This window comes from Ixodes scapularis, unplaced genomic scaffold (assembly GCF_016920785.2).
Source record: "Ixodes scapularis isolate PalLabHiFi unplaced genomic scaffold, ASM1692078v2 ptg000504l_1__unscaffolded, whole genome shotgun sequence".
Classification (NCBI taxonomy): Eukaryota; Metazoa; Arthropoda; class Arachnida; order Ixodida; family Ixodidae; genus Ixodes; species Ixodes scapularis.
In genome coordinates, this window is record NW_024609991.1 from 1,308,860 (window position 1) to 1,334,882 (window position 26,023).

The following is a 26,023-nucleotide window of genomic DNA, read 5'->3' on the forward strand; positions in this document are numbered from 1 at the left end:
TTTTTTTCAATGAATCCTTAGTTGTGAGTCCAGCGCATGCGTCGTTCGCACCTTCCCTGTTGTCCTTTTCTGTATATTTGCGCTCTGTTTATTTCCGATTTTTTTTTAAATTGTTTTTAATGAAGAGTCGCCTGCTGGAACTCTCGCGTCCGAAGCAATTTCGACGGAAAATAACACGGAACATTTTTATAACATATTTTGGGCATCACTTGAGAAAGGGTTATGCTGCGGTCCGCCGATTTCGACTCAAATCGAAGACTATAAAAAAACATCGACGGAGTTCCCATTTAACTTTTTTAAAGGGGAACTCCGCCGATTTTGTCTAACGATATTAGAGGCTTTAGAGCTTCTGCGCTTTTTAAGCTATTACCTCATTAGTGTGTCGGGCTATTCAGGGAACAAGTAGCAGCGATAAAATATTAGTGACTCTTAATTTAATTCGATCAGGCAAAAACAGCACAACGCGTCCCAGTGTCCTCAAAACGTGCAGCTGGGGGCACCAGTGGAGACCTTTGAAGTCCAAACACAACCGACGCTACGCGGTCGTAAGCCCAATCAAGCAGCGTCAGATGCAGAAGTCACTGGTCCTTTTCTGTTTATGATTGGATGAGCGATGACATAACACGTGCAGAAACACGACGATCACCATGATGGTGTGCTTTTAACACTCTCTTGTTGGTCCTATCGGCTCGCAGCGTCGGCATAAAATGTTCGTAGAATCTGTCTCGAAGCGTAATACCGATGTTTAACTATCGAATTCGAAAAGCGCGCCAATGTCAGGAATTCTGATTCCCAAACCGAAATTGAAGTCGTCGTCGAAGAAAAGTTTAGTCGGTCGTGATTTAAATACGAGATAAATGAATTCTTGATACGATTTTTGCAAATATTTTTGTGTGGTTAAACTATTTATAGCGTTATAAAATATAACGATTTATTTTAATTGTGAATATGATCGATATACGTCCGAAGCCAATCCAATCCATTATCTGGCTGTTTTTCGTTGCGGCGGTAATCACGCTTGTCTGCTTTTGTTACGTTCTTGGTGCTAGTTGTCGAGTTGTGGTTTGGTTCATGGTGTTAGTTGTCCTACAGGCTGTGGTTTGACTCTCGCAGTTCTTATGGCTTTTAGCTCTAAGTGGCGGACTAGACGGACTGGTGGAACGACGACCCTTTCACAAGGTATGGCTACCCGACATGTAGACGCAGGCGCGTGCTGTTTGCTTCGGTTGCTCGAAGCGAACAGCAAGTGCCTTAAGGGGTGTCCAAAGTGCCAAGTCGCCAAGTGCCTTAAGGGGTGTCCAAACAGGACATTACAAAAGGCACGACTCCGACAAATCGTGAAAATGGAAGCGGACGCGCCCGCTTCGCGCCCGCTTCAATTTTCACGATTTGTCGGAGTCGTGCGTTCTGTAGTGCCCTGTTTGGACACCCCTTTATCAGGACATCCTGACAGCGCTTGTTGCGTGCAGTAAATGCTCGTCTGTAGGCTCATTTCTTACTTGATCACTTATAAGTAGCCACCGCGTTCTGTCCCATTGTTCACGTCGGCGAGCTTCGCTCTTTTGAGCCTTCGGCTACAGTGCGTTCGAAAGTCTGCTGTGCGTCATCGTGCGCTCAGCTCTTTATTTTCGGCGGAGGTCTGAAATGCTTTTGTGCGAGTTTGCAATTTGCGCGTGTTATTGTGTGTTTGAAGCAACTCGCCGTCACCGCTGCAAAAGTGGTGCAGGCTTTTCATTTGTACGGGATGTCCGCGAGAACACCGAACCGTGTTCTTCGCACTGCAGAGATTAACTAGACATCGCGGAGAGCTCGAACTCCGTCACAACGTAGCCCCAGCCGTTCGAGCAAGATTCCAAAGTTTCAGCACCAACCGGTATCATATTCATAAGCGATTTTCCTAAATTTTCAAAGAAAAAAGGGTGAGACTATTTTGCCGAATCCCGGAGAAAAGCTCACCGGAAAAAAGCTCACCGGAAAACCGGCGGATACGGAGAAAAGCTCACCGGCCATTGAGCGTATGCGGAGAAAGGCTCATTGATTTTTTTTCTTCCTTTTATATGGAGGTTGTTGGAACATGCGCAACATATATCAATTTATTATCATTAAAATTCGACATCTTTGTAAAAAAGAAAATGTTGTTTCTTGTATATTTCTCCCAAATTAATAATTGCGGGCGAGGTTTTCTGTGGCTTGTAAGGTAGCGATTAGGGCAACGAAAGCCTAACTGAAAACTTTATAAACTTGAAGAACAGGAAAAAGTTCAAAAACTAGTAATGTCTGCCAAAAACCTAAAAATCAAAACCATAAGTTCTAAAACTAGTAATGTCTGCCAAAAACCTAAAAATCAGAACCGTAAATCTGAAAGTGAATGCGCAACAACGCGGTGCCTGGAATTCTCTTTGAAGCTTTTGTTAACCTTTGAAAACAGGATAAAACAGGCAGTATGATATCGAGGTTTCTTTCTTCCACGGATATGCACGTTTTCTAGCCGTTTGTGCTGGACACGTTGCCTTTGTGTGATAGAGCCCTTCTATGCCCAGCCACCCATGACCTTCAGAGCTGCACACTGTTACTCGTGACCTACGTAAGAAGTAGTCTCCTGTAAGGTAGCGATTAGGGCGAGTTTATTAACGTTATACATAATGATAACCACTCAAACGACGACGACGGAGTGAATACAACGAACAGGACAGGATGAAGCTGTTCTTGCAACCAAAGGTTTGTTAGTGAAATTACCAGAAAGAAAACAGCGTAGCCGACACTGATTGCATCAACAAATACCTACTGGGTGATTTCAGATAAGATCGACCAAAGGATGGCTAGTCGACATTTTCAAATCAACTGAGGTTTTTATATGTTATTGTCTAGTGCCTGGTATGAACGAATCCAAACTTAGTTTTGACTAGAAAAAATACTTGGGGACAGGAAAAATCGTAAGGCATGAGGTGGTGGACAGTTGCATTAACGCGCACTGATGGAGGGGGCCCGTTTGAGAGTGAATAACTAAAGCGATAACATTAGGAGAACTCTAATACGTTTTAGGCGCAAACTATGGGTATAGCTTGCTTGTAATATAAAGTAATCATAATTATTTAAAATTTATTTATTTTTCTAAAAATTGACAAACATGCCTGCTCGAACGACAAATGGCAAACTTTGGAGGTCTGTATCTCATGAAATAATTTAATCATTATGATATAATTTGCAGATATTATTCTACTAATATATAGCTAATATTTAAAAATAACTAAGGTATCTGTGTGATACAATAGTTAGGATATATTTAGTCAAACATGGAAAAAAAATCAAACAAAGAAAAATTCCGATGCAAATAAAAAAAAAACACCACCCTCGATTTTTTTAAAATTTAGGTAACCTGTTATACTCTATTTCGGCATTCGTTTCCATTAAAAACATGTTGCATCATTTTATTGAGAAAGAAGATACAACTCCCCAAAGTAGGGTCCTTTTTCAGTGTTTTATACAAGAAGTGTTTTAGCAGTGTTTTAGCAGTGTTTTATACAAGAAGTGACTCTGAGTTCCAGTTTCATGAAACCAACACACATCTTTTATATATTTTTATTCGGATGAGGCCAATGATAACTAAAGAAATCGTTCACACACTTAAATTCAGGAGAAACTACTGTGTACAAAGAGGTATCATATTACGGACTAGTGATCCGAGAAAAGATCATGCAGCCATCGGCCACTAGGAACTTTGTTTACTTTATTCTCCTGCGACACTATATGCTATTCCCTCTTCCGCTCTACCTTCATCTCTCTCTCTCTCACATATATCCCTGATATATATCCAGAACAAAAACATGTTCAAGCATTCTCTTTCTGCGTGGTAGTGTTCTGTGGCTAGCAAAAATCATTTCCTCGCTAATGCTTGTTGACGTTAACGCGCGATCAATACAGATTCAATCGTCACAATCAGGAATCCTAACATCTATTAACGAGATTAAACAGAACCAAGAAACAATGAGGGCCAACATCTCAGACATCAACTCGAGGCTCCTTGCAGTCGAATCCAGCGCCTCTGTTGTAGCACAACTTCAAACAGCAGTAATCGACGCCAGAAATGTTGCTGATGGTTTACAAGGCGAAAATATTGCGTTGCGAGCACGTCTTGACGAGGCGGAAGATCAGTCCCGTCGAGACAATCTGATATTTTTTGGGGTTACTGACACCATATCAGAAACTTGGGCCCAGACGGAAGAAAGAATGTTGAGCGTTTTTCCAACGTCCCTTGGCATGCCAGTTACGGGCGACTCTATTGTTCGGGCTCATCGTCTCGGAAGATTTTATCACGAAAAATGCCGACCTATAATTATAAAATTTTCGTCATTTAAACTGCGGGACCAGATCCTGATGGCAAGACAAGCATTAAAAACGCACCGTATTACGGTTAGCGAAGACTTTTCGCTTGCTACGCGTAATGCGAGAAAAAGACTGTTAGAATTTGGTAAATCTAAGGGCAGGGAACAAGCTGCACATTAACAACCGGTGTTACGCTTTCAACTCGACAAATGGCGAAGTCTACGAGCTAGGTCCTTCTAGTTTGCCTATTGTCTCTCCCGCACAGCCGACGATTCCCCAGACACAGTCATCTCTTACTCAAGATTCCGCTGAGGCGCGCTCGCCAACGTAGGATTTGTCGAGGGGTAGAGCTAGGCTGTCACAGTTTTCCGACGTCTCTGTTTTGTTTACTAACATAAGGAGTGTAATAAAAAAACGTGATGAATTGTGTTCCATCATTGATACTACCGATGCTGATGTTGTTGTTCTAACCGAAACATGGCTTTCTGGGAGGATACGGAACAGTGAACTGTTTGATGGTTCAAAAAAGTTCAATGTGTATCGGAACGATAGACAGGACAGGTGTGGCGGTGGCGTCCTGATTGCAATTGCTGACCATATTAAATCTTTTTCATTAAACATTGCGTGCGATATAGAACTAACCTGGGTAGGCCTTGTTTTGAACCATAAGAAGTGGATCATGGGAGTATGTTATCGGCCACCCTCATCTTCGTCGTCATTTGTTGAGACTTTGCATAACGCCATTAACAGAATAGTGATGCGGTATCCCAGCGCACCCATCTTCCTTCTGGGTGACTTCAATTTTCCCGCTATATCATGGTCAGATGACGTTCATTGTATGAATGTACACACTACAGAGTGTAATTCGTTCATTAACTTGTGTCTCGATTTTAACCTGTCGCAATTAGTTCTTCATCCCACCAGAGTGTCTCCGACGACAGCAAGTGTTTTAGATCTAATATTGGCTACTCACCCTGAACATGCAAGTGACATAACTTATCTTCCAGGGATCAGTGATCACTCTATGTTACATTTTCATTTCAAAACGTCGGTATCTAGGCCGACTGACCAACGAAAGAAAATACGCGATTACAGTAGAGCGAATTTTGATCAGATCAACAATGATCTTGCGGTTTTCTTTGACCAGTATTTGACAGACTTTTCGGGGCGCTCGGTTGACGAAAACTGGAATTTGTATAAAGATAAGGTAATCTCCCTTATCAACAAATACGTGCCGCTCCGAAGTATACTTGAAAATAATCAGTCACCTTGGTTCACGAAAGCCCTGAAGAGACTGTCAAATAAAAAAAAGCGCTTGTACCGTGCGGCCAAGTTTTCCCAGTGTGAGCGTCGCTGGGCCGCATATCACAATTCTGTAGAAGTGTACAAAAAAGCGATTGAAGGCGCTAAATCTCACTTTTTCACACATAGTCTTCCAAACATGTTGGTAAATAACCCCATTAAATTTTGGAATACTGTTAACAAAAAGGACCGTTTTTCAATTTCTCTTACAACTTCTAGTGGTGACAGCGTGCCCAGTGACGAATGTGCTAATGTCTTAAATAGTATATTTATGGAATCTTTCTCCGATATTCGCAACATAACTTACCCTTCGATGAGCTGTTCCTGTTATCTGCCAATGGATTCTATCTTTGTTGATCCTGCTGGTATTGCAAAAATTATAGATGAACTGAAGTTATCATCCTCATCAGGAGTGGACGGAATTAATTCCAAGTTTTTAAAAAACACTAAACTATACTCATCTCTTATTCTCTCAAAATTGTTTGAACAGTCGCTGCAAGATGGTATTTTACCTTGTGATTGGCGAGTGGGGAAGGTGGTTCCAATTCCGAAAGGTGGCGATAAGTATTCCCCTAACAATTATCGTCCCATTTCATTAACCAGCATACCATGTAAACTTCTGGAACACGTTATCTTTTCCCAACTCGTACATTTCCTAGAGTCGAATAATTTTTTCACCGAAGCACAGCACGGATTTCGTAAATCATTATCTTGTGATACTCAGCTCCTATCCTTCACTCATGACATTCATTCTATTCTTGACCGAGGCTCCCAGGTGGACTGCATTTTCTTAGATTTCGCCAAGGCATTCGATAAGGTGTGTCACGAGCTATTACTGTTAAAACTTTCAAAACTTAACATTGACCCTAACGTTCTCGCATGGATTCGGTCTTTTCTAAATAACCGTTCACAATTTGTAACAATTAACAACGAAAATTCTCCTCCCGTGTCTGTGAATTCTGGAGTTCCTCAAGGGTCGGGTTTAGGCCCACTACTATTTTTAATCTATATTAACGATCTTCCCATTAATGTGTCTTCATCCGTTTGTCTCTTTGCCGATGACTGTGTAATTTACCGTGAAATCTGTCACGATTCTGACCTGTCTACACTTCAGTCTGATATTAACTCTGTCTCTCGTTGGTGTGAATTATGGCTAATGAAACTAAACACTAGTAAATGTAAACAGATGAGAGTGTCCCGCAAGCCTAACAACAGTCCCTGTTACCACCTAGATGGCAACCTTTTGGAGCAAGTGGCAACGTACAACGTACCTTGGTGTTCACTTAACAAATAACCTTTCATGGAAACCCCACATTCAGTATGTTACTACCCGTGCTAACTGCATGTTGGGCTACTTAAAACGCAACTTTTCATTGGCACCTATTTCACTAAAATTGATCCTCTACAAAACATTAATCAGGCCTAAATTAGAATATGCAGCCTCCATCTGGGATCCCGGTCACGATACTCTAATCACTGCATTCGAATCCATTCAGAATAGGTCAGCCCGTTTCATTCTTTCCAACTACCATCGTACTGCTAGTGTCACATCAATGAAAAATAGTTTATGTTTACCACTTCTCTCCTTGCGACGTAAAATTTCACGCCTATGTCTATTTCATAAAATGCATTTTCATATCCCTCTCCTACGCAATCGGATGATTACTCCCCCCTTTTACATTTCATCCCGTCTTGACCATCAGCATAAAGTTGGAGTTCCAAGTTCGTTTACCACAACATTTCAATCTTCTTTTTTACCCCGCACAGCCGAGGAATGGAACCACCTCCCTGGTTTGATTGCTACTATAACTGATACTAACCTGTTTAGAAATTCCATCACTAGCTATTTTAGCAGTGACCCATGACCTATTATTATTATTATTCTTTGTTTGTTGTATATTTAATATTGTTGACTTGTTACTATATTACTATCTTTGTTTCATGTATGTGCTCTCCCCCTCTGTAATGCCTTCGGGCCCTGAGGGTACTTTCAATAAATAAATAAATAAATAAATAAAAGCTCACGATTATGGCAAAATAGTTGCCGGAAACCACAGACGACACTCGTCGCTAGTTCTGGCAAAACGGCCGATACAATCTTTTTTTCGCATTTCCCCGCTCGCTGTCAAGGACAAGGGGGTTCGCTTCAACCAGCAAAACATGGCCGCCGACGCCTGTTTACTGAGCAGTCATGCCTGTCGCCATCTCACTCGCTGGCGTCACGGGCGATAATATCAGGCACAAAGGGGCACACCAACCGGCAGCATTATCCCCAAATACTCGAGCCTCGCGTAAATACATAGAGTGTAAACGCTGTCGCCATGTTATCGTAGTAAGACTGCCCCCCCCCCTCCCCTCCCCCAACGGGGGACTGCAGTACGCGACGGCGTACTAACACAACGGCACAACGGCGACGATATCGACATCGCGGGCTCCGAATGTTCCCATAGTTCTACTCCACGGGCATTTCTCGAAACGCTTGATATTGTGTACGCCCGCCTGGAAGGATTTCAGGCGCCTAGTTAAGATAAGGCGGTTCTCCGCGGCAAAAGAAAGCAATTTCACAAAAGCTTAAAAGCGGCGGCGACGCGTGTGCGGCGAACGCTTGTAGTTTTGGTGTAGACAGGGTGTGTGTGTTCTCGTTGTTGACACCAGCCGGCGATAAGGCACTGCAGGCGGTAGCTCAGTACAGCAAGGGCTAATCCGAGTGACCATCAACGTAACCCCACCGCCAACCCCTCGCGAACCGGTCGCCGACATGGCTCAGGCTGTGTCATGAACCACGTGGTAGAAGCTCGGGTGCTTTCATATCAGCGCGTGGAGGGACGACAGTGCGATTCCGGAAAGTCTTTTTCGAAGGCCGCTGACCCCAATTTTTTGTCTGGAGACTTTCCCTCTTTCTTCCTTTGACGTGGATCAAGCTTTGCCGACAGCCTCAGTTGTGACCTCTCTTTTCAAATGTACGTTTGCAGTGAGTGAGCTCCTCAGCCTCGGACTTGTCACTTGTGCACCCAGTAGTTCTTTCACTTGGCAATTATATGCCATCAGTTGGGGTTTAATTTTTATTATTTATGTATACATTATGAAGACGTCCTGGAGCTCCGAACGAGTGTTTTGTGCAGATTACTTTTGCAAACACAAAAAGACTATACCAAAGCAGCGGAATTTTCGAAGTGTTGGCGAGTTGGACCTAAACTCGTTGAAGCAAATTCTTCCGCCTGACTGTTCCACCAAAGTGAGTGCGACGGACTACCTGTGCTACCATTGCTTCATGCACATCACTAAGGAGATCTCGATGCGAAGCTCAGAGCAGTGCCCTGACATATTTGCGCCAGTTGAAGAAGCAATTGAAGATCTAAATCGCAGCATACTACCTACAGATGTGTCGCCGCTGAGACAACCAAGCGTCGTAAGAAGTCTGGACAGGCCTGCCTATGTCAAGAGAAAGCAGACAGAACTGGAGCAGGTTGCTGTCAAGAATATACGCTCAAGGCTACGTATTGCGTACGACAGGGACGCACCATCGGGGTCGTCCGAACCAACATGCTCCACATGCACTGAGTGGGTGGACAACTTTCGGCAGGCCTTTGAAACCGCCACCTCTCTCCGGGAACGTTGTCAACTGCTTACACTCCTGCCGTCAACACTGACGAAGAATGAGGTTCAAAAGATGATTCCACAGGCCTCAATGTACCTCATCAGTAAATCCCGAAAACTCGAGGAAAAGCATGGCGTGTGGTATGAGCCGGATCCTTACACGAGGTGCAAGGTGAGCCCTGAGAACCTGTCTGCTGCCCTAGAGTACTTCACGAAAGACGAGCTACAATGTTCGCGCCAAAGTCCCAACCAGAAGGACGTTATCTCTGTCATGCTCAACGGAGAGAAAACGTTCGTGCCAAAGCGCTTCATGACACGCTCAATACGAGAGGCCTTCCGTATATACAAAGACAAGCATCCCGATTCCGGCGTTGGGCTAACGAAATTTTATTCGTTGCGCCCTAGATGGGTCCAATGTATTCCACACCAGGAAGTGTGCGTTTGTGTGCGCTGCGCCAATTATTATCTTTGTATTGCCGCTCTAGAGAACGTTACACGCTCAACATTCAACACTGGTGAAATGAACTCGGCATTTCTGTGCGACCCAGCAACAGAACTGTGCCTTCAAGGAGACTGTGATCACTGCCCAAAAGGCCAGTTTCTTACACTCCAGGAACTTGATATCCCGGAGGATGAAGAGATTGTTTTTGCAACATGGGAGTCCGGCGACCTTGTGAAAAAAACTTTGGAACCTGAGACTTTCCTAAAAGTCATCCAAGTGACGGTTGGAAGTTGGGTACTTCACAACAATATCCGGCAAACGCAAGGTAAAGCGATCTACGATGAAAAACAGTGCATGCAACGCGGGAGCATTGTCTTTCATTTTGACTTTGCTGAAAACTGGACCATCGTGCTTCTTGACGAAGTGCAAGCATATCACTGGAAAAAAAACAAGTTTCGATATTTACATGTGTAGTGACGACAAGAAAATCTACAAACAGCTTTGCCATCATCAGTGAGGACCTGTGTCACGACGCCGCTCACGCTTGCTTGGCTCTAGAAAAAGTGAAGGAGTGGGTTGAAGACAACGTTGCGGTATACTCGTACGTGACGTACGTAAGTGACGGCGCCGCCAGTCATTTCAAGAATCGCTACCAGCTTCACCAATTTGCAAAGGACGATTGCCCACAAGCCCAGTGGTTATTTTCTGCATCTGGACATGGGAAAAATGCATGTGACGGAGTTGGCGGACTCGTGAAGCACCAGGCCACGCTGAACAACCTGAGAGAACGTTCAGTAAGCGCAATTCAGACGGCCAGGACAATGGTGAGCGTTCTATCAAAGAAACTGAAAGGCGTGCATCTTGTATATCTGGACGAAAATGAGGTTGTTCGGTATCGTGAACAAAAAAAAGAAGAGTGGCTGACGGTGCGCGCCTTCCCTGGCATTCAGTCTTGGCACGCGTGGCGGCTCAGCAAGTCATCAACAGATGGGACCTGTGACGTATATGTAGCACGGACAGTCGGATCTGCTTGGAAGCAACTTTATTAAATGGGTACAGCGAGGAAAACCTTAGCGTAAAGTGCCGAATTTGATTTCCCAAGGACTGCTCATTTTGAATGCAGGGACATCTTATTTATCACATTTTTCTTCACGGGGTATTTAACCTACTGTTTTTGTTGGTGGTTACTAATAATTTTTAAAGATCACTATAAAAAAAATCCCAAAATGTTATCCTCCAGCAGGATAAAATATATCGGCTTGCCACGATTCATTCATACACCGAGAGCATCGAAGCTGCTCCAGTTAGGCACTATGGCATCCGTCACCTGAAATTGTTTGTAATCGTAAATACACAGCCAACCTAAATATCTTACTATTATATCTTTGTTTTTGTGTGTGGAAGTAAAGTTATTTATTTTACTCTAGATGTAAAATATACCGGAAGGTACAACTTCACACTGCATCATCTTTTCTCAAATCATTAGTCTCTAATATGATACCACTTTGTACGCTTATGTAAAATGCTGTATATAGTTTCTCCTCCCTTTTACTGTGTGACCGATCGCTCTTTTTATCAATGAAATCATCTGAATAAATGTATATAAAAGATTTGTGCAAGTTTCATGAAACTGGAACTCAGAGTCACTTCTTGTATAGGACACTGCTAAGTGTAGGCTTTGAAAAAGGACCCTACTTTGGGGAGTTGTTTCTTCTTTCACAGTGAAATGATGCGACATGTTTTTAATAGAAATGAATGCCGAAATAGAGTATAACAGGGTACCCAAATTTTTAAAAAATCGAAGGTGGCGTTTTTTTTTTAGCCCCCCGTAGCAGGGGGCTGGGTCACTTCCTTCACATCTGCAGGGGTTGGGCTTGGTGGATGTGTACTCTCTGGTCCATGCTGTGCAGCCAACTACTAGCTCATCATGTGCTAGGTCCCTTATCTGACGGATGAAAGGCCGGCACCTGTGAACAACCATTTGCTGCATGAACTAACAAATTTGTGCCACGGACTCTGCTATCTTAATTGTCCGTGTGCTCTGGATGGCAGTCTGAAAACCTCGGGTTAGCAGTGGCTGCTCTCAGGACCTGCTCCACTGGTGTGTTTCCACCATCCATGGACCTCTTTCACTTTACTGGCCGGACACCAGCAGGCCGAGGCACATGTTGGGGAGCAGCAGGGGGCTCGGTCACTTCCTTCTCATCTGCAGGGGTTGGGCTTGGTGGATGTGTACTCTCTGGTCCATGCTGTGCAGCCAACTACTGGCTCATCATGTGCTAGGTCCCTTATCTGACGGATGAAAGGCCGGCGCCTGTGAACAACCATTTGCTGTATGAACAAACAAATTTGTGCCACGGACTCTGCTATCTTGTCCATGTGCTCTGGATGGCAGTCTGAAAACCTCGGGTTAGCAGTGGCTGCTCTCAGGACCTGCTCCACTGGTGTGTTTCCACCGTCCATGGACCTCTTTCACTTTACTGGCCGAACACCAGCAGGCCGAGGCACATGTCGGGGAGCAGCAGGGGGCTCGGTCACTTCCTTCACATCTGCAGGGGTTGGGCTTGGTGGATGTGTACTCTCTGATCCATGCTGTGCAGCCAACTACTAGCTCATCATGTGCTAGGTCCCTTATCTGACGGATGAAAGGCCGGCGCCTGTCAACAACCATTCGCTGCATGAACGAACGGTTGTGTGCCAGGGACTCTGCTATCTTGTCCGTGTGCTCTGGAGGGCAGTCTGAGAACCTCGGGTTAGCAGCGGCTGCTCTCAGGACCTGCTCCACTGGTGTGTTTCCACCATCCATGGACCTCTTTCACTTTACTGGCCGAACACCAGCAGGCCGAGGCACATGTCGGGGAGCAGCAGGGGGCTGGGTCACTTCCTTCACATCTGCAGGGGTTGGGCTTGGTGGATGTGTACTCTCTGATCCATGCTGTGCAGCCAACTACTAGCTTATCATGTGCTAGGCCCCTTATCTGACGGATGAAATGCCGGCGCCTGTCAACAACCATTCGCTGCATGAACGAACGGTTGTGTGCCAGGGACTCTGGTATCTTGTCCGTGTGCTCTGGAGGGCAGTCTGAGAACCTCGGGTTAGCAGCGGCTGCTCTCAGGACCTGCTCCACTGGTGTGTTTCCACCATCCATGGACCTCTTTCACTTTACTGGCCGAACACCAGCAGGCCGAGGCACATGTCGGGGAGCAGCAGGGGGTTGGGTCACTTCCTTCACATCTGCAGGGGTTGGGCTTGGTGGATGTGTACTTTCTGATCCATGCTGTGCAGCCAACTACTAGCTCATCATGTGCTAGGCCCCTTATCTGACGGATGAAATGCCGGCGCCTGTCAACAACCATTCGCTGCATGAACGAACGGTTGTGTGCCAGGGACTCTGCTATCTTGTCCGTGTGCTCTGGAGGGCAGTCTGAGAACCCCGGGTTAGCAGTGGCTGCTCTCAGGACCTGCTCCACTGGTGTGTTTCCAGCATCCATGGACCTCTTTCACTTTACTGGCCGAATACCAGCAGGCCGAGGCACATGTCTGGGAGCAGCAGGGGGTTGGGTCACTTCCTTCACATCTGCAGGGGTTGGGCTTGGTGGATGTGTGCTCTCTGATCCATGCTGTGCAGCCAACTACTAGCTCATCATGTGCTAGGCCCCTTATCTGACGGATGAAATGCCGGCGCCTGTCAACAACCATTCGCTGCATGAACGAACGGTTGTGTGCCAGGGACTCTGCTATCTTGTCCGTGTGCTCTGGAGGGCAGTCTGAGAACCTCGGGTTAGCAGCGGCTGCTCTCAGGACCTGCTCCACTGGTGTGTTTCCACCATCCATGGACCTCTTTCACTTTACTGGCCGAACACCAGCAGGCCGAGGCACATGTCGGGGAGCAGCAGGGGGCTGGGTCACTTCCTTCACATCTGCAGGGGTCGGGCTTGGTGGATGTGTACTCTCTGATCCATGCTGTGCAGCCAACTACTAGCTCATCATGTGCTAGGCCCCTTATCTGACGGATGAAATGCCGGCGCCTGTCAACAACCATTCGCTGCATGAACGAACGGTTCTGTGCCGGGGACTCTGCTATCTTGTCCGTGTGCTCTGGAGGGCAGTCTGAGAACCTCGGGTTAGCAGCGGCTGCCCTCAGGACCTGCTCTATTGGTGTGTTTCCACTATCCATGGACGTCTTTCGCTTTACTGGCTGAACACCAGCAGGTTGAGGCGCAGCAGGCAACTCGGTCACTTCCTTCATATCTGCAGGGGTTGGGCTTGGTGAATGTGTACTCTCTGTCTCTAGTCCACGCTGTGCAGCCAAGGAAACAGCTGAGTCCTGGAAGGGCGAAGGTGGGTCCTGGAAACGCATTTGCCACTGTCAATAAAAGCCAAGCACTCTAGATCAGCAACCCTTTGAAGCAGCTGGCCGAGGAGACGCGAAGTTAATGTGGGGTCGGGCCAGATGGGGAACAAGTGTGTGTGTGTGTCTTTGGGATATGCTGATGCACACTTAAAATTATCTGCAGTTGTGAAGAAAAGGTTATTTAGGCTTAAATTGTTTAGCACTGCACTGATTTCTAAAATCTAGCCTACATAACACTTGAGCACCTTCTCAATACACATATTAGTTGTCAATTTGTTTTGCCAAGATGCAAACAGGAAAGTTGAATGTACTAATTAAAAGCCACGCAGAGGTGTAGAGCTCTTTGATCCGTCATTTGCAAAAGCATATGTGAATATGTCTGCTTTATCCTCAAAAACATCCGTTTACACTGCGAGCATCAGTGTACTCTTTAGGTTCGAAAACGCCAACATGGGAAGCCAATGTAAAAATTAACTAGGGGTGTGCGAATACTCGAATATACGAATTCGAATCGAATAGAAAGTTCCAGAATAATTCGATTCGCGAATCGAATTCCTAGTATTCGGTCACTCGAATATTCAATATATTCGGGCAAAGACGCGCAATCGCCGCGAAGCTGACAAAAAAAGCCGTTTTCCCCCCCCGATGTAAGCGCCGTGATGTTAGACAAACCATGTGAAAAACAGCTCTTGGTCCTACCATTCCACAAAAATCTAACACACAGGTTAGAAAAAAGAAAAGTAACGAACGCCACAATCTTTATAGCATGCAGATTTACTCATAATCGTAAAGCAATCTACCCTTGAATCACAACCGAAACATCCCGTTTGCGCCACTTCCAGAGAGGAATTGTTGCCATGCCTAATTCTTTTCACGAGTTAAGCCCTTCGTTTCAAATTGAAACACCGATGTAAAACACACCTGCCGCGCTCACAGAAATCGGCGACTGCACGATCACAGAGAGAAAGCCACGTTAAACACGCCGATAAAACCAGCCGAGTTATCGTCGTCGTTCTTTTGGAACCTCAAGCCGCAAATTCTGATTCGGAACGGAACGGAACGGGAAAATAGTGTGCCTAGATTTGAGAGGGTTTCGAACCGTTCGATAGCCGCGTTTGAATTACGAACTGCGAGAAGGTGACGAAAAAACGAAAGCGTCGATCGGGATCGGGCAGGCAGGGCAGGGAGAGCAGGCGTCGTCACCCTTCTGTTTGCTCGCCCTTTTCCTCGCGACAACACAACACATGCGCACTTACGACCAATCTGCACTGGAGCCATCTCCGTGGTTTCAGTTTCGCTTGCTCCCTCTTTTAAATCAAGGCTCTCTAAAACAGGATAGATAGACGGAAAAATAGATGCATAGCGGCAGTTGAACGGTGTCTTGCGCCACCTAACCACGCTTTTTTTTTTCTTACTTCAGATTATATTGTTTAAGCCTGTTTACTAAGATTTAACACCTATCTGTTTATTTACGTGAAATAAAATCCCGGGTGCCCTTTTTCTTCCTTATAATGAAAACCAAATATCGCAAAATACCCCTTTTCTGAGATATGCAAACATTTCTAAAAAAAAGTCGCGGTGTTAGGTTCGGCTTAAAAAAGACATGCGTGGCTGTAACTTTGGTTTTTGTGTGACGTTTAGGGAAGATAGATTATATTTGTGCCATAAAATTGGATCTTTAGTGCCAAACATCCAACAGCAACTGCTTTTATTATTTTTTTTTTTTTTCACCAGAATTTTTTTTACATTTTAGCTTTTGTTCTGCACAAGATGCATATTCTGCAACAGGTGCATACTCTGCCCATATAATAATCTCATTCGCAGCACACTTTGAAAAATTCCTACAAATAAAATCAGTATTCGATATTCGATTCGATATTCGGCTTTTTTTTCTTGATTCGATTCGGTATTCGATTCGAAAACTACTATTCGGTATTCGCACACCCCTAAAATTAACTGAATGAGTCCTCTTACTCCTCATGAAAAAACACTGCGAACGAGTCCTCCATCTCATAATCTACTTAAAGATGAGCAAGCTCCGCTGAATAAAAATCTTGAACTTGCCAGAAGTCTGTCTGATCTTATTTCTGAAAAATACAGATGTACGAGTCCTCCTTCCTCAAATCACATAATACTGTGAGTTTAAAGAGTTTTTGTTAGCGGTGTCTTTGCAACAAGAAAATTGAGTGATTTGACTCGCTACAATCCGTTTCAACATAACTTTGCAAAACAGTTAAATGAATGGCCTGGCCAGCTAATGACTGTAGGAGCGAGACATGCAAAAGTATACTGTTCGAGGTTGCAATCCTCTTGCAAAGGGCTGTCACATACCTCACTCAGTTGCTCCGACTGCCTTGTGAGGGATGCAGCTCTAACCTTTTTCAAGGTTATGCTGAAATGAAGTATACTGCGCTGTCGGAATAGTTGAGATAAAGCTTTAAAGCTTTTTCATCCGCGAGGATACCAGGTTCAAGTTTGAAGTGAAATATCAACCACTAATGTCAAACCAAATTAAAATCGGAAAGCTACAATGGCTTTCCTTGTACAAAATACACAGACCAAAAAAAATCTTCTGTTCGGCCCAGCGACTGCACTTGGGCAGAGGGTTTACACTGTGCCACGAGATGACCCCTCATCTAGGTGGTTAGGCAGTGTGCTCAGTATTGAAGAGATAAGGGTCATTAAAAATGCATCAAGGGGGGAGGGGAGAGGAGGGGCAGGGTGGTGCTGTCGGCATTATGAAATGAAGCAGCTGTAAAGTCAAAGGAAGTGCCACTAGGTGGAAGCACTGCATAGAGGAACACACGCAAAAAACGAAAACAAATAGCTTTTGTAAGTTACAGTCTATGCTCATTCTGAAAGACCAAAAAGAAAGTAAAGACGGGCAAATAGTCACCAGAGGATCTTGGTCATCAGTTGGCTTGGTGGCACCTGTGGTATATCCAGATGCCTGGCTGCATGATGGAGGCACTCATAGAATTCATTAGAAGAGTTTCATCGCACATGATCACTTGTGATTGGCACATGGAAACGTGACTATAAACACACTAACATACTGATGAGGAGACGTTAAAATACATTCTATGCTATCTTACCTCCAATTTGAGTGCTGGACTAGCTTTGCTTACGTTCCTGCAGCCTCTGACTTGCGTAATTGACAGAAAAAACCTTGTAGCTGCATACTAAGTAAACTGCATGACGATGCGATATACGGTAACCAATGGGAAATATGAAAAGTATAACTTTGCGGAACAGTGGAGGTGCCAGTCAGGAAGCTCAAGCTGCCAAAGCAGATCCCCTTAAACTTGTAGACGTCTGAGGTTCCACCGATACTGGGCTCTGTTCCTGCCACCTTGGCCACCTCCTTGGCATAGTTATCCCTCAGGTACTTCCACTTTGCCTTTCAGATGTCGTCTTGAGAGGAATATGATATACGGACATGATATACTCGTGCCGAAATGTGAAAGAGATGACAAAAATTCTATAGGCAATAGTAAGGCTTCGTGGGCAACAAACAGCATGCTCAAAATGCACGTCCAAAGCACCTGCACAACAAATTGAGTCCCAACCTTAAAAATGAATGGTCAAGCTCTCAAGCAAATGAGTAGTACGTTCACTGCTAGGCTGACAGGGCGGTAGAAGCTACATGCTCGTAGGAACAATGAATGAAAGGTTGCACGCATACAACGTGGTCATACTCTCCGGGTAGGTACGGGCATAGAATGCATCAGGCACTGAGCGGCAGGTAACTGACTGATCTAGAGACAGAGTACGTAGCTTTCACTGCCCCGTCAGCTTAGCAGTGATTCAAGTACAGACATTTAATACGGATCTAACATCTGCTATTTGTGAGATGCTATGTATACTTTGTGGGTCAATTAAAACAAATCTATATAACAAGAATAATAAAAATTGTTTTGGGCGGCTAGGGTACTGTAATTTATCATTTTGTTTTGTGAAATTTTGGAAAAAATGCTTGGCTCAATCAAAAGTTACAGTTAAAAATGGCGATGTTTCTCTGCGGACACAAATGGAGTTCAGCCTTTTCCATACAACCGAGGCAAAACTTTCTCGTGGGCTGAACAAAACTGAATGAACAAAAAGAGCAATAAAGTCGACGCAATGATTATCTTGCCTTCCTTCCTTCTCATTTTTGTTTGAAACAACTATCAAAACACCGGGAAGACGTGAAGAAACATAATCTGGGTCCCGACAAATATTAGTCTTGGTCTGTCAATCTTTCAATAAATAAATATTTTCCCCAATATTGTTGCAAAAGCAATCCAAAATTTGGCTGCACCCTCAGGATAAATTACAATACCATGGCACAGATAAGTGTTTGAGATAAATTCTTTTCCACGTGGTCATACACTGCTACGGCTGAAGGCACAAACATTGCCAAAAGATATGAACGTGGTTGACTTTGTCGGAGGGCCGTCTTGGTGCTTCCGCTTCATGAGACGGCACCAGCTAGCTATCAGAGCCCGCACAACAGTCTGCCAGAAACCTCCAGATGATTTCAAGGAAAAGACGGCGAGTTTCCAGGCATTCGTCAGGGAACAAATTCAAACCCATGATGTTAGGCCTAACCAAATTGTCAACATGGACGAAGTCCCTCTGACTTTTGATATCCTGATGGGCAGGACCGTGGCCAAGAAGAGCGAAAAGACTGTCAGTGTAAGAACAATCGGCCGCGAGAAATCGGATTTTACCGTCGTGTTGGCTTCTGCGCTGATGGCACCAAATTGCCGCCCATGATTATTTTTATGAAAAAGACTATGCCTAAAGACAGTTTTCCGCCCGGAGTCGTCATCCAATGTAACGTGAAAGGCTGGATGGACAAATGATGGGGCTCTGGCTGGAGAAATGCTCCCCACGGCGACCGGACGGATTCTTTCACACGAATGAGGGCCTTCTAGTTATGGACAGCATGAGGGCGCACATGACCGATTTGGTCAAGACCAACATCAAAGCGAAGAACTGCATCCCGGTCATAATTCCTGGCGGCATGACGAAGATGCTGCAGCCACTAAACATTTCCGTGAACTGCAGCTTCAAAGCTGTCCTGCGGCGTTTGTGGGAAACCTGGATGACAAGCAGGTGACCAAAGTTTCACGAAAACTGGGTGCATGAGGCACGCGTCATTGGGCGAGGTGGCCGAGTGGGTCAGTGAAGCCTGGAACTCCGTCTCCATAGGGACTATAGCCACCGGTTTCAGAAAAGCCGGTCTCATTGAATCTGTACCTGAGAGGTGCCGCTGAAAGCGACTACAGCAGCGGGCCTGACGACGACGAAGAGCCCATCGCGTTAGATCCAGTGATCGCCGCACTCTTCCAAAGTGACTCGGAAAGCAAGGAATTCAATGGCTTTATTGACTGGAAGTGTGGCAGTGATAATAAAAGTTTTGTTGACGTAGCCTAATTCAGTCATGGTTCCATATCTTGCCTCACTCCAATAACACTTCAAGGTAATACGTTCGTATTGTCTCCCTGGCTAGGCTTAGTGGGCCGCCCACTAAGCCTAGCCACTGTTGACAGGTTTCTGGCACGTTAAACTTTCGTTTGCTCAGCATGCGTACGCTTGAGTAAAGCTGGCCAGCTCATTTTGCGTCCTTCAGTTCCGAATATCCTGACTGCCCCTGCCAGAGAGTGCCGTGCTCTAGGCATTTCTCGCTAATCTAAACATCATCAGGCGTCAAACGGTACAGTACGTATGAACCAGCTGATTACCAATGAGAAATTCCGGTCTCGCGGTACCGATCAGCGTAAAAAGAAAAGCGTAAACCATGCAAAGAGGTGCGACTTATACAAAGGTGCGACTGATATATAAACTTTTTTGTAAAAATGGCTCGATATACGGAAGTGCGACTTATACACAAACTCATCTCTGTGACGTCACGGCGCGGTGGTGGCGTGTCGGTCGCACTTCCTGTCTGGGGCTGTGGGCAGAAGTCCCCATGCCAGACGTGTATTCTTGCGTTGTTTTGAAAGGAACCAGACAAAAACCTGCCTTCTTGTCAAAACGCCGCGACTGGGGCCGTACCAAAAGTGTCGAGAAAGGTTTGAAGGTCAGTTTTCATGTGCTCGGTTCGTCCGAGAATCTGGATATGTGCCGTGAAAAGGGAAAAGCAGACGTCGTCGGACTACGATTGCTTGGGCGGGAAGCACTTTGGATTGAATTCACGGATACTTGTGGTCATGAGATTTATTTGTTTTGTTCCAACATGAACGCCAGAAAACTGTAGAGTTGTGCGAACCACGTGCAGGCTACGTTCAGTGCGTCTTCAATTTCAAACGGCGGCCGGATCGTTCGAACTGTCGTCTTCTCTTTCAAACGTTTCTGCTTGTCGTCTACTCTCTTAGACGACGCCGGCCCGTAGACCAAATGTTGGTGCAGTACTTGCGGTAAGAAGTAAGCTCAGGCCTCGGAAGACTAAAGTTTGAAGGTTGGTAAGCAGGCTCGATGTAAACAGTAGATACAAGGAGATGTTGATTATTGTTACCAGTGACCATCACCAAGTTGTTATGCCTACTTCACTTGGTCCGATTCAGCTTGCGATTTTCAGTATCAACGTCGACCATCTAAGCTACGGTTCACGCTTTTGCGGCCTAAGCGGCGTCGCGACTGAAAATTGCGAACGAAATCTCATCATACGAATCAGGCTGTAGCGTACATACTGCGGCGTCCACGCAGAATCAATCGCCACATGTCACATTATTCACGCGAAGTTTTGCGGTGTAACGAGCCTCGGTAATTTCGCTGACGCCGCTCAAGTAGTCGGACATTGCCAGGAAGACGTAGAATCAACAATTCGAACGCGAAAAAGAGCAGGGGGACTCGCACAGACGCCGACTACGTCGCATTCCAATGGTTTGTTTATGGGCGACGGCGAGCTTCTTGACCACACCCCCATCGCGCATGCGCGGCGCCGGTGGCGTCCGCTTGGGGCGTTTCGGTTTGTTTGTAAACATGAGTTGGTGTATACAACAGTGCGACTTGTAGACCGGAAAATACGGTACTTAAAAGAAATGTACGACTTTACAGTTGAAAGTTACAAAAAAAGGACAAGTTAAAACATTGTGATGATACAAGTATTGCGATAGTACCCAAGACTGCTTTAGAGGTATCTGTTGGAAGCTAAAAATACACGGTGCACGAAAAGATGACATCCAAAAAGGGGGAGACAGGGTAAGCACCACAACCTAGCATTGGCCATCGTGGTTCTTGTACAAGTAATACCATCCATGATTACAATGGATCCTCGGCTGCAGCAGAACAGTATGACCTAGGACGGTACCCTGGGCAAAGGGGAGTTTTGCTGTGGTTCGGATTCACTTGTGTCAAAAATATAGTAGCACCGGCGAGGCACCTGATGCTGGAAGCTCCCACTCCTCGATGACGCTCCCAATCAACGGTACCAGGCTATTGGCCGTGTGAAAATTGATAATTTCCGTACATGCCAAAGCGCACACATGCTGTAAAAAGTTTTAGTCCATCACGTAAACAGTCACACAGACATATCTGTCTTTGGCGCGCGATATCCAGCCATCCGTTGCAATGGAATAACACTCCGCACCTCTGCGGAAAATTTCCTGCAGCTCTCTTCGCTTCCCTTTTTCTGACTCGTAGAGGTCCGGTATAACTGCTCGTGAGAAAGTCATCCGCGACGGCACGCTGTAGTCTGGCATTGCAAATGCCACCATGTCGATGAAACCTCCCTCTTCAACGACAGTGTATGGGTGCATTCCGCGACCGGTGAAGTTACCAATCATCTTCGTCATGTGCTTTGCTCTTGGTGCCTTTGGTTTCATTTTTGGCTTGAAGGTGTCGGCTACCGACAGCTGACTCGGCATACTCCCGCACTTGAGCTTGATGGTAGTTCCGCTTGCTAGACGCTCTCTCATGTAGGTCTTATGTGCGTCCGGGTGATTCTTTAGATGGGATGCTAAGGTGGTCGTTGTGCCCGTTGGAGTTTTGAGGATTGCCTTGTGCTTCATGCATCGTGCATTAGTCACCGGTGGGATTTTTAAGAAATATTCCCAGATTGGGTTGCAATACACAATGCCATCACCTTCGTTGTTCACAGTCGCTGCAGCAGACACTCCAGCCACTCGATCCAACTTTTGCAGTGAGCAAATGGAAACATACCGTTGGCTGTACTCAAGTATGCCGAGCACATGCTGTCCACCGCAGGAAACACGAGGAGAACGGACTTCATTACCCCTTTGGCTCTCAGGTAGGCTGGCGCTGCAGCCACTCTGTGTCCACGGCTCGCTTGACAGCAGCTTCTTGTCGCTGCGGTTCTCAATAAACGCTTGTGGATACTGGGATCATCGTTGGCATGGCGTACGCAAACCCAGCAGGGCGACCACCCTCGCTGGTAGCCGTCGGCCCTGTGGTTGGACGGGCATCGGATTCCCCTATGAGCAACGGTCCCCAGACGTAAAGGTATGTGATCCCCTCTCCCCACAAAATGAGGCCCAGCGTGGGGCTTGATGCATTAATGGGGCAGGGTTTAGGGCATACCATCTGCCAGCAAGGCTGTACAACGTTGGTGTAAGGGGATTACAGTCACTTCTTTACCAAAGTGTGTCATTATTCGGTTTTTCAGACTTGCATACATTGACTTGTTATATTTGACAGCGAGCTTGTGGTAGCGTCGGTTTGTTTTCCTTAGAACAACCTCTACCGCTGGACACTGAAGTAGGTGCACCACCACGCCCGTGGTGACCGCCGTGTATCTGTGTCATTTTTTTGTATGCGTAAGCAAACTCTGGGTCCTGATATGCTTTCTAGTACTAGTAAGTTTCTTAACACCTTGGTCTCTGTGTTATAATGCTATCAAATTATGTGTTTGTACATCAGCTTCATTTGTTCCTGAATGTGCCTTTCTACATATACAAATTTAGCGTTGATGTACGACATGAGATCTACATTTTCGGTTTGGAGGCCAGTTTTCTTGAGCGTAAAACCGATTCCGCGGGTCTTCTCGATGATGAACAATTTAACATGATCTGCAACATATCCGCGCTGTCAACAGACTTCTAAGGGTTTCACTAATGACATAGAATGACATGCTCTGTTCCTGTACTACTACAACAGTTAGCGCTGAAGGTCTCTCTGCGTTGTGGTCCGGTATGAGGAACTCGACCAGTCCCTCAAAGAGCACGTCAAGCTGTGACCCATAGCACTCGCTGACAACCGGGTTCCTTGCCCAGAACGTGTGTCCGTCTTCAGGGTCCACACACTGGCCTCTGTGTAGTGCGCAGCGGTATCCCGTTGGGAACCTCACTTCCCCTCTCGTCCGATCCACGGTTGCCTTCCCATTTCGATGAGTGATTGTCAGTTGTGCCTGCACAACCACGCTATGGTACTGGAGCTCTCTGTAGGAATACGAACCCCCAGCACAGGTTCCTGTCGCATCAACTGCACTGAGTAGAGTGACCCCAGATGTTGCAGTCGAATTTGCTCTGTGCTCAGGGTTCACTGGCCCTGTCTTAAACTGATACATTCCTGTTGTTCAGTGTGCATTACAACTCTCTTCAGAAACATGCGACGTAGCTTGATACACCGTTAGCTACGATACTAGAGTGAGAGTCCACACCACAATAACTGATCGTCTGCAACACTGCTACTAGACACTGGTTGTACGCCACTGTTTTGCACTTTCTCATTTGCACGAGCTGGATAGTGCGGTTCTCGTTTTTCAGCCTAGGAGAGAATGTGGGACAACTGACGATGCCTTCGGGCGAGATGGTGGTGACGTTCATGAGAGGATGTTCACAGTCGTATGCAATGATCTCTCCACGTACCTTTGCCGACAGAAACATGCACATCGCAACAAGCTGGGGAGAAATGGGGGATTGTGGGAGCCACTGGCTTCCCTTGAGAAGGCGTAAGCCGCGGACGTTCCGGGCAGTCGTCTGACTTTGAGCCTGGTTGTTCCGCATCGTGTCGGGGAGAGTACGCCACCACGCTGGCCTACTCTCTCGCACTCCTCCGCGCGTCTTCCGATTTCGGCGGGACTAATTAGCACTAGAGGTCTGGCGTAGGGCGTACAAAGAGCAGAATGTTGCCTGAAAGGAAACTTGCCTCTGGGTGTCTCTGCTGATGATCCCCCGGTTGTCTCTGTGGTCCTGGAGCCACCACTAGATATTTTTGCTGTTGCCATTCGTAAATTTTTTGAGCTGATAGGAAGTATGAGCATGTTACACAAAAAAATAATTATAATTTATGTGTAGTCTAATAATTTAATATGCATAGTACCTTCTGGGATGGATCTGGTGCCTGAGGAAGCTGAGAAAGCTCCACAGTGTCCAGCTTGACTGCCGAATCTTGTCCCGGCCAGCTCCGCTTAGGCTTGTGCAATTCCTGGACTCTCGACCATACCTGGTTTGTATGGCCTGCCATGCCTGCTTGCACTCTTCTGCACTGCACTCTGCAGTCAAGAAATCAAATATTTACAAATTAAGGCATTTACATTTTAAAGAAACGTTCTAGGCCTTAACACAAGGAAAGAAGACTCCTCTTAGTTCGAGTCACCATGGTACAAGTAATAAAAATCTTGCTATTTTTTTTACCTATATGATTTCGCTGGGTTGGTTATTTGTTTTCTGTATTGTTGTGGGTGAGGTTTGGCTGTTCCTTAATGTGGGAACCGGATAATTTTTTCAACATGCACTAAGTCTGGTTCAGAGGTAATAAATTATGTTTAGAATGTACTCTGTGTTTAACATTTGTAAGCTTGCTCATGTGCTTTTTATAGTTGCTCAAGTTTTTCATAACCTCTTCAAGGTACCACAGATTCATTAGGTACTTCAGCTCAAACAATGCCCACACTTGTGTCCCAAGAAAACAAATGCCTGTCAGTTTTGTTTTATTTATACAGGTATTCACTATACACTTCCGTTGCACGCTGCAGCATGCCACACATTTAAGACAAAAAAGTGTAGCTGCTTGCTGCAATGGGCAACCTTAAAATAGACTGCCAATACTGTTATGAAAGCGTTTATTAACGACTAGTTAATACAACTGAGAAGACCGAGAACTGAGTTCGAGTTCGACGAGCTTGCCTAGACATGGCAGGTAACAGTGCTTGCCGTGTGTGTGCCTCTCATTGGTCAACGGTCCCAAGCCGCTTGCGCGACACTCGTGCTCTCTCTCGGTGAGGTGGCTCCCTCCCGTGTAGAAGAGAAGAACTTGTCTACATCTCCCTTTTTCACTCATAAATAAAATTTGTGTCGCGGTAGCGGGCTGGTTTTTGTTTCGCTCTCTGGCTCCTGCGAAGAGCGATGCTGTTCCTTCTGCGCTGTATGCCCTCGTCGTCTTGAACAATGACAGCCGGTTTCCAGGTTCCTCGTTCTTGATCTTGAAGGTAGACGTCTTCTCCCGCGTGTAATTCAGGTAGAGGTTTGGCGCCTTTGTTTTAGTACCGTTGGTGAGTTTGTTGTTTGTCTCTCAGCCGCTGTTGTACCTTGCTTGGGTCTGTGCTCGTCCCTTGCAGTAGAGATGGATGTGTAGGGATTTCCGTCCTGGTATGTCTGTTCATGAGCCTTTCAACTGGTGATCCTAGAACTCCATCCCTGGGAGTGTTTCGCCATTCGAGTAGGGCGTCGTAGTAGTCTGGCGTTCCGTAACTGCACTTGGTCATGAGTTTTTTCGACTCCTGCACTGCTCTCTCTGCCATCCCGTTTGACTGAGAATAATACGGGCTGGATGTCACATGTGAAATTCCTCGGTGCTGCAAGAACTCTTTGAAGTCAGCGCTGTTGAATGGTGGTCCATTGTCAGTAACCAACCTGACAGGTAGACCATACACGGTAAACGTTGCCAGGCAACATTTGATTATCGTCTTGGCAGTGGACCTTTGAAGCTGGTGCACTTCATAGAAAAAAGAGTAATAGTCCTCCAACACAATGTAGTGGTGTCCCGACTGCTGAAACAAGTCCACTCCAACAATCTGCCAGGGTGCGGTTGGCACTGGATGGTTCACAAGTGGCTCCTT

The 26,023-nt window shown here is 45.9% G+C and overlaps 1 protein-coding gene across 1 annotated transcript in view; it reads right to left on the reverse strand.

Annotated features, from left to right (window-relative positions):
- LOC120838609 overlaps positions 1-16,935 on the reverse strand; it is a 43,476-nt gene extending 26,541 nt beyond the window's left edge. The window contains exons 1-3 of the mRNA XM_042287850.1: positions 16,916-16,935; positions 16,351-16,411; positions 13,705-14,013 (exon numbers count right to left, since the gene is read on the reverse strand). Of these exons, the coding sequence (XP_042143784.1) occupies positions 13,705-14,013; positions 16,351-16,411; positions 16,916-16,932 (387 nt within the window). The 5' untranslated portion in view covers positions 16,933-16,935. The remainder of the gene's footprint in view (positions 1-13,704; positions 14,014-16,350; positions 16,412-16,915) is intronic.
- Positions 16,936-26,023: the final 9,088 nt, after the last annotated feature.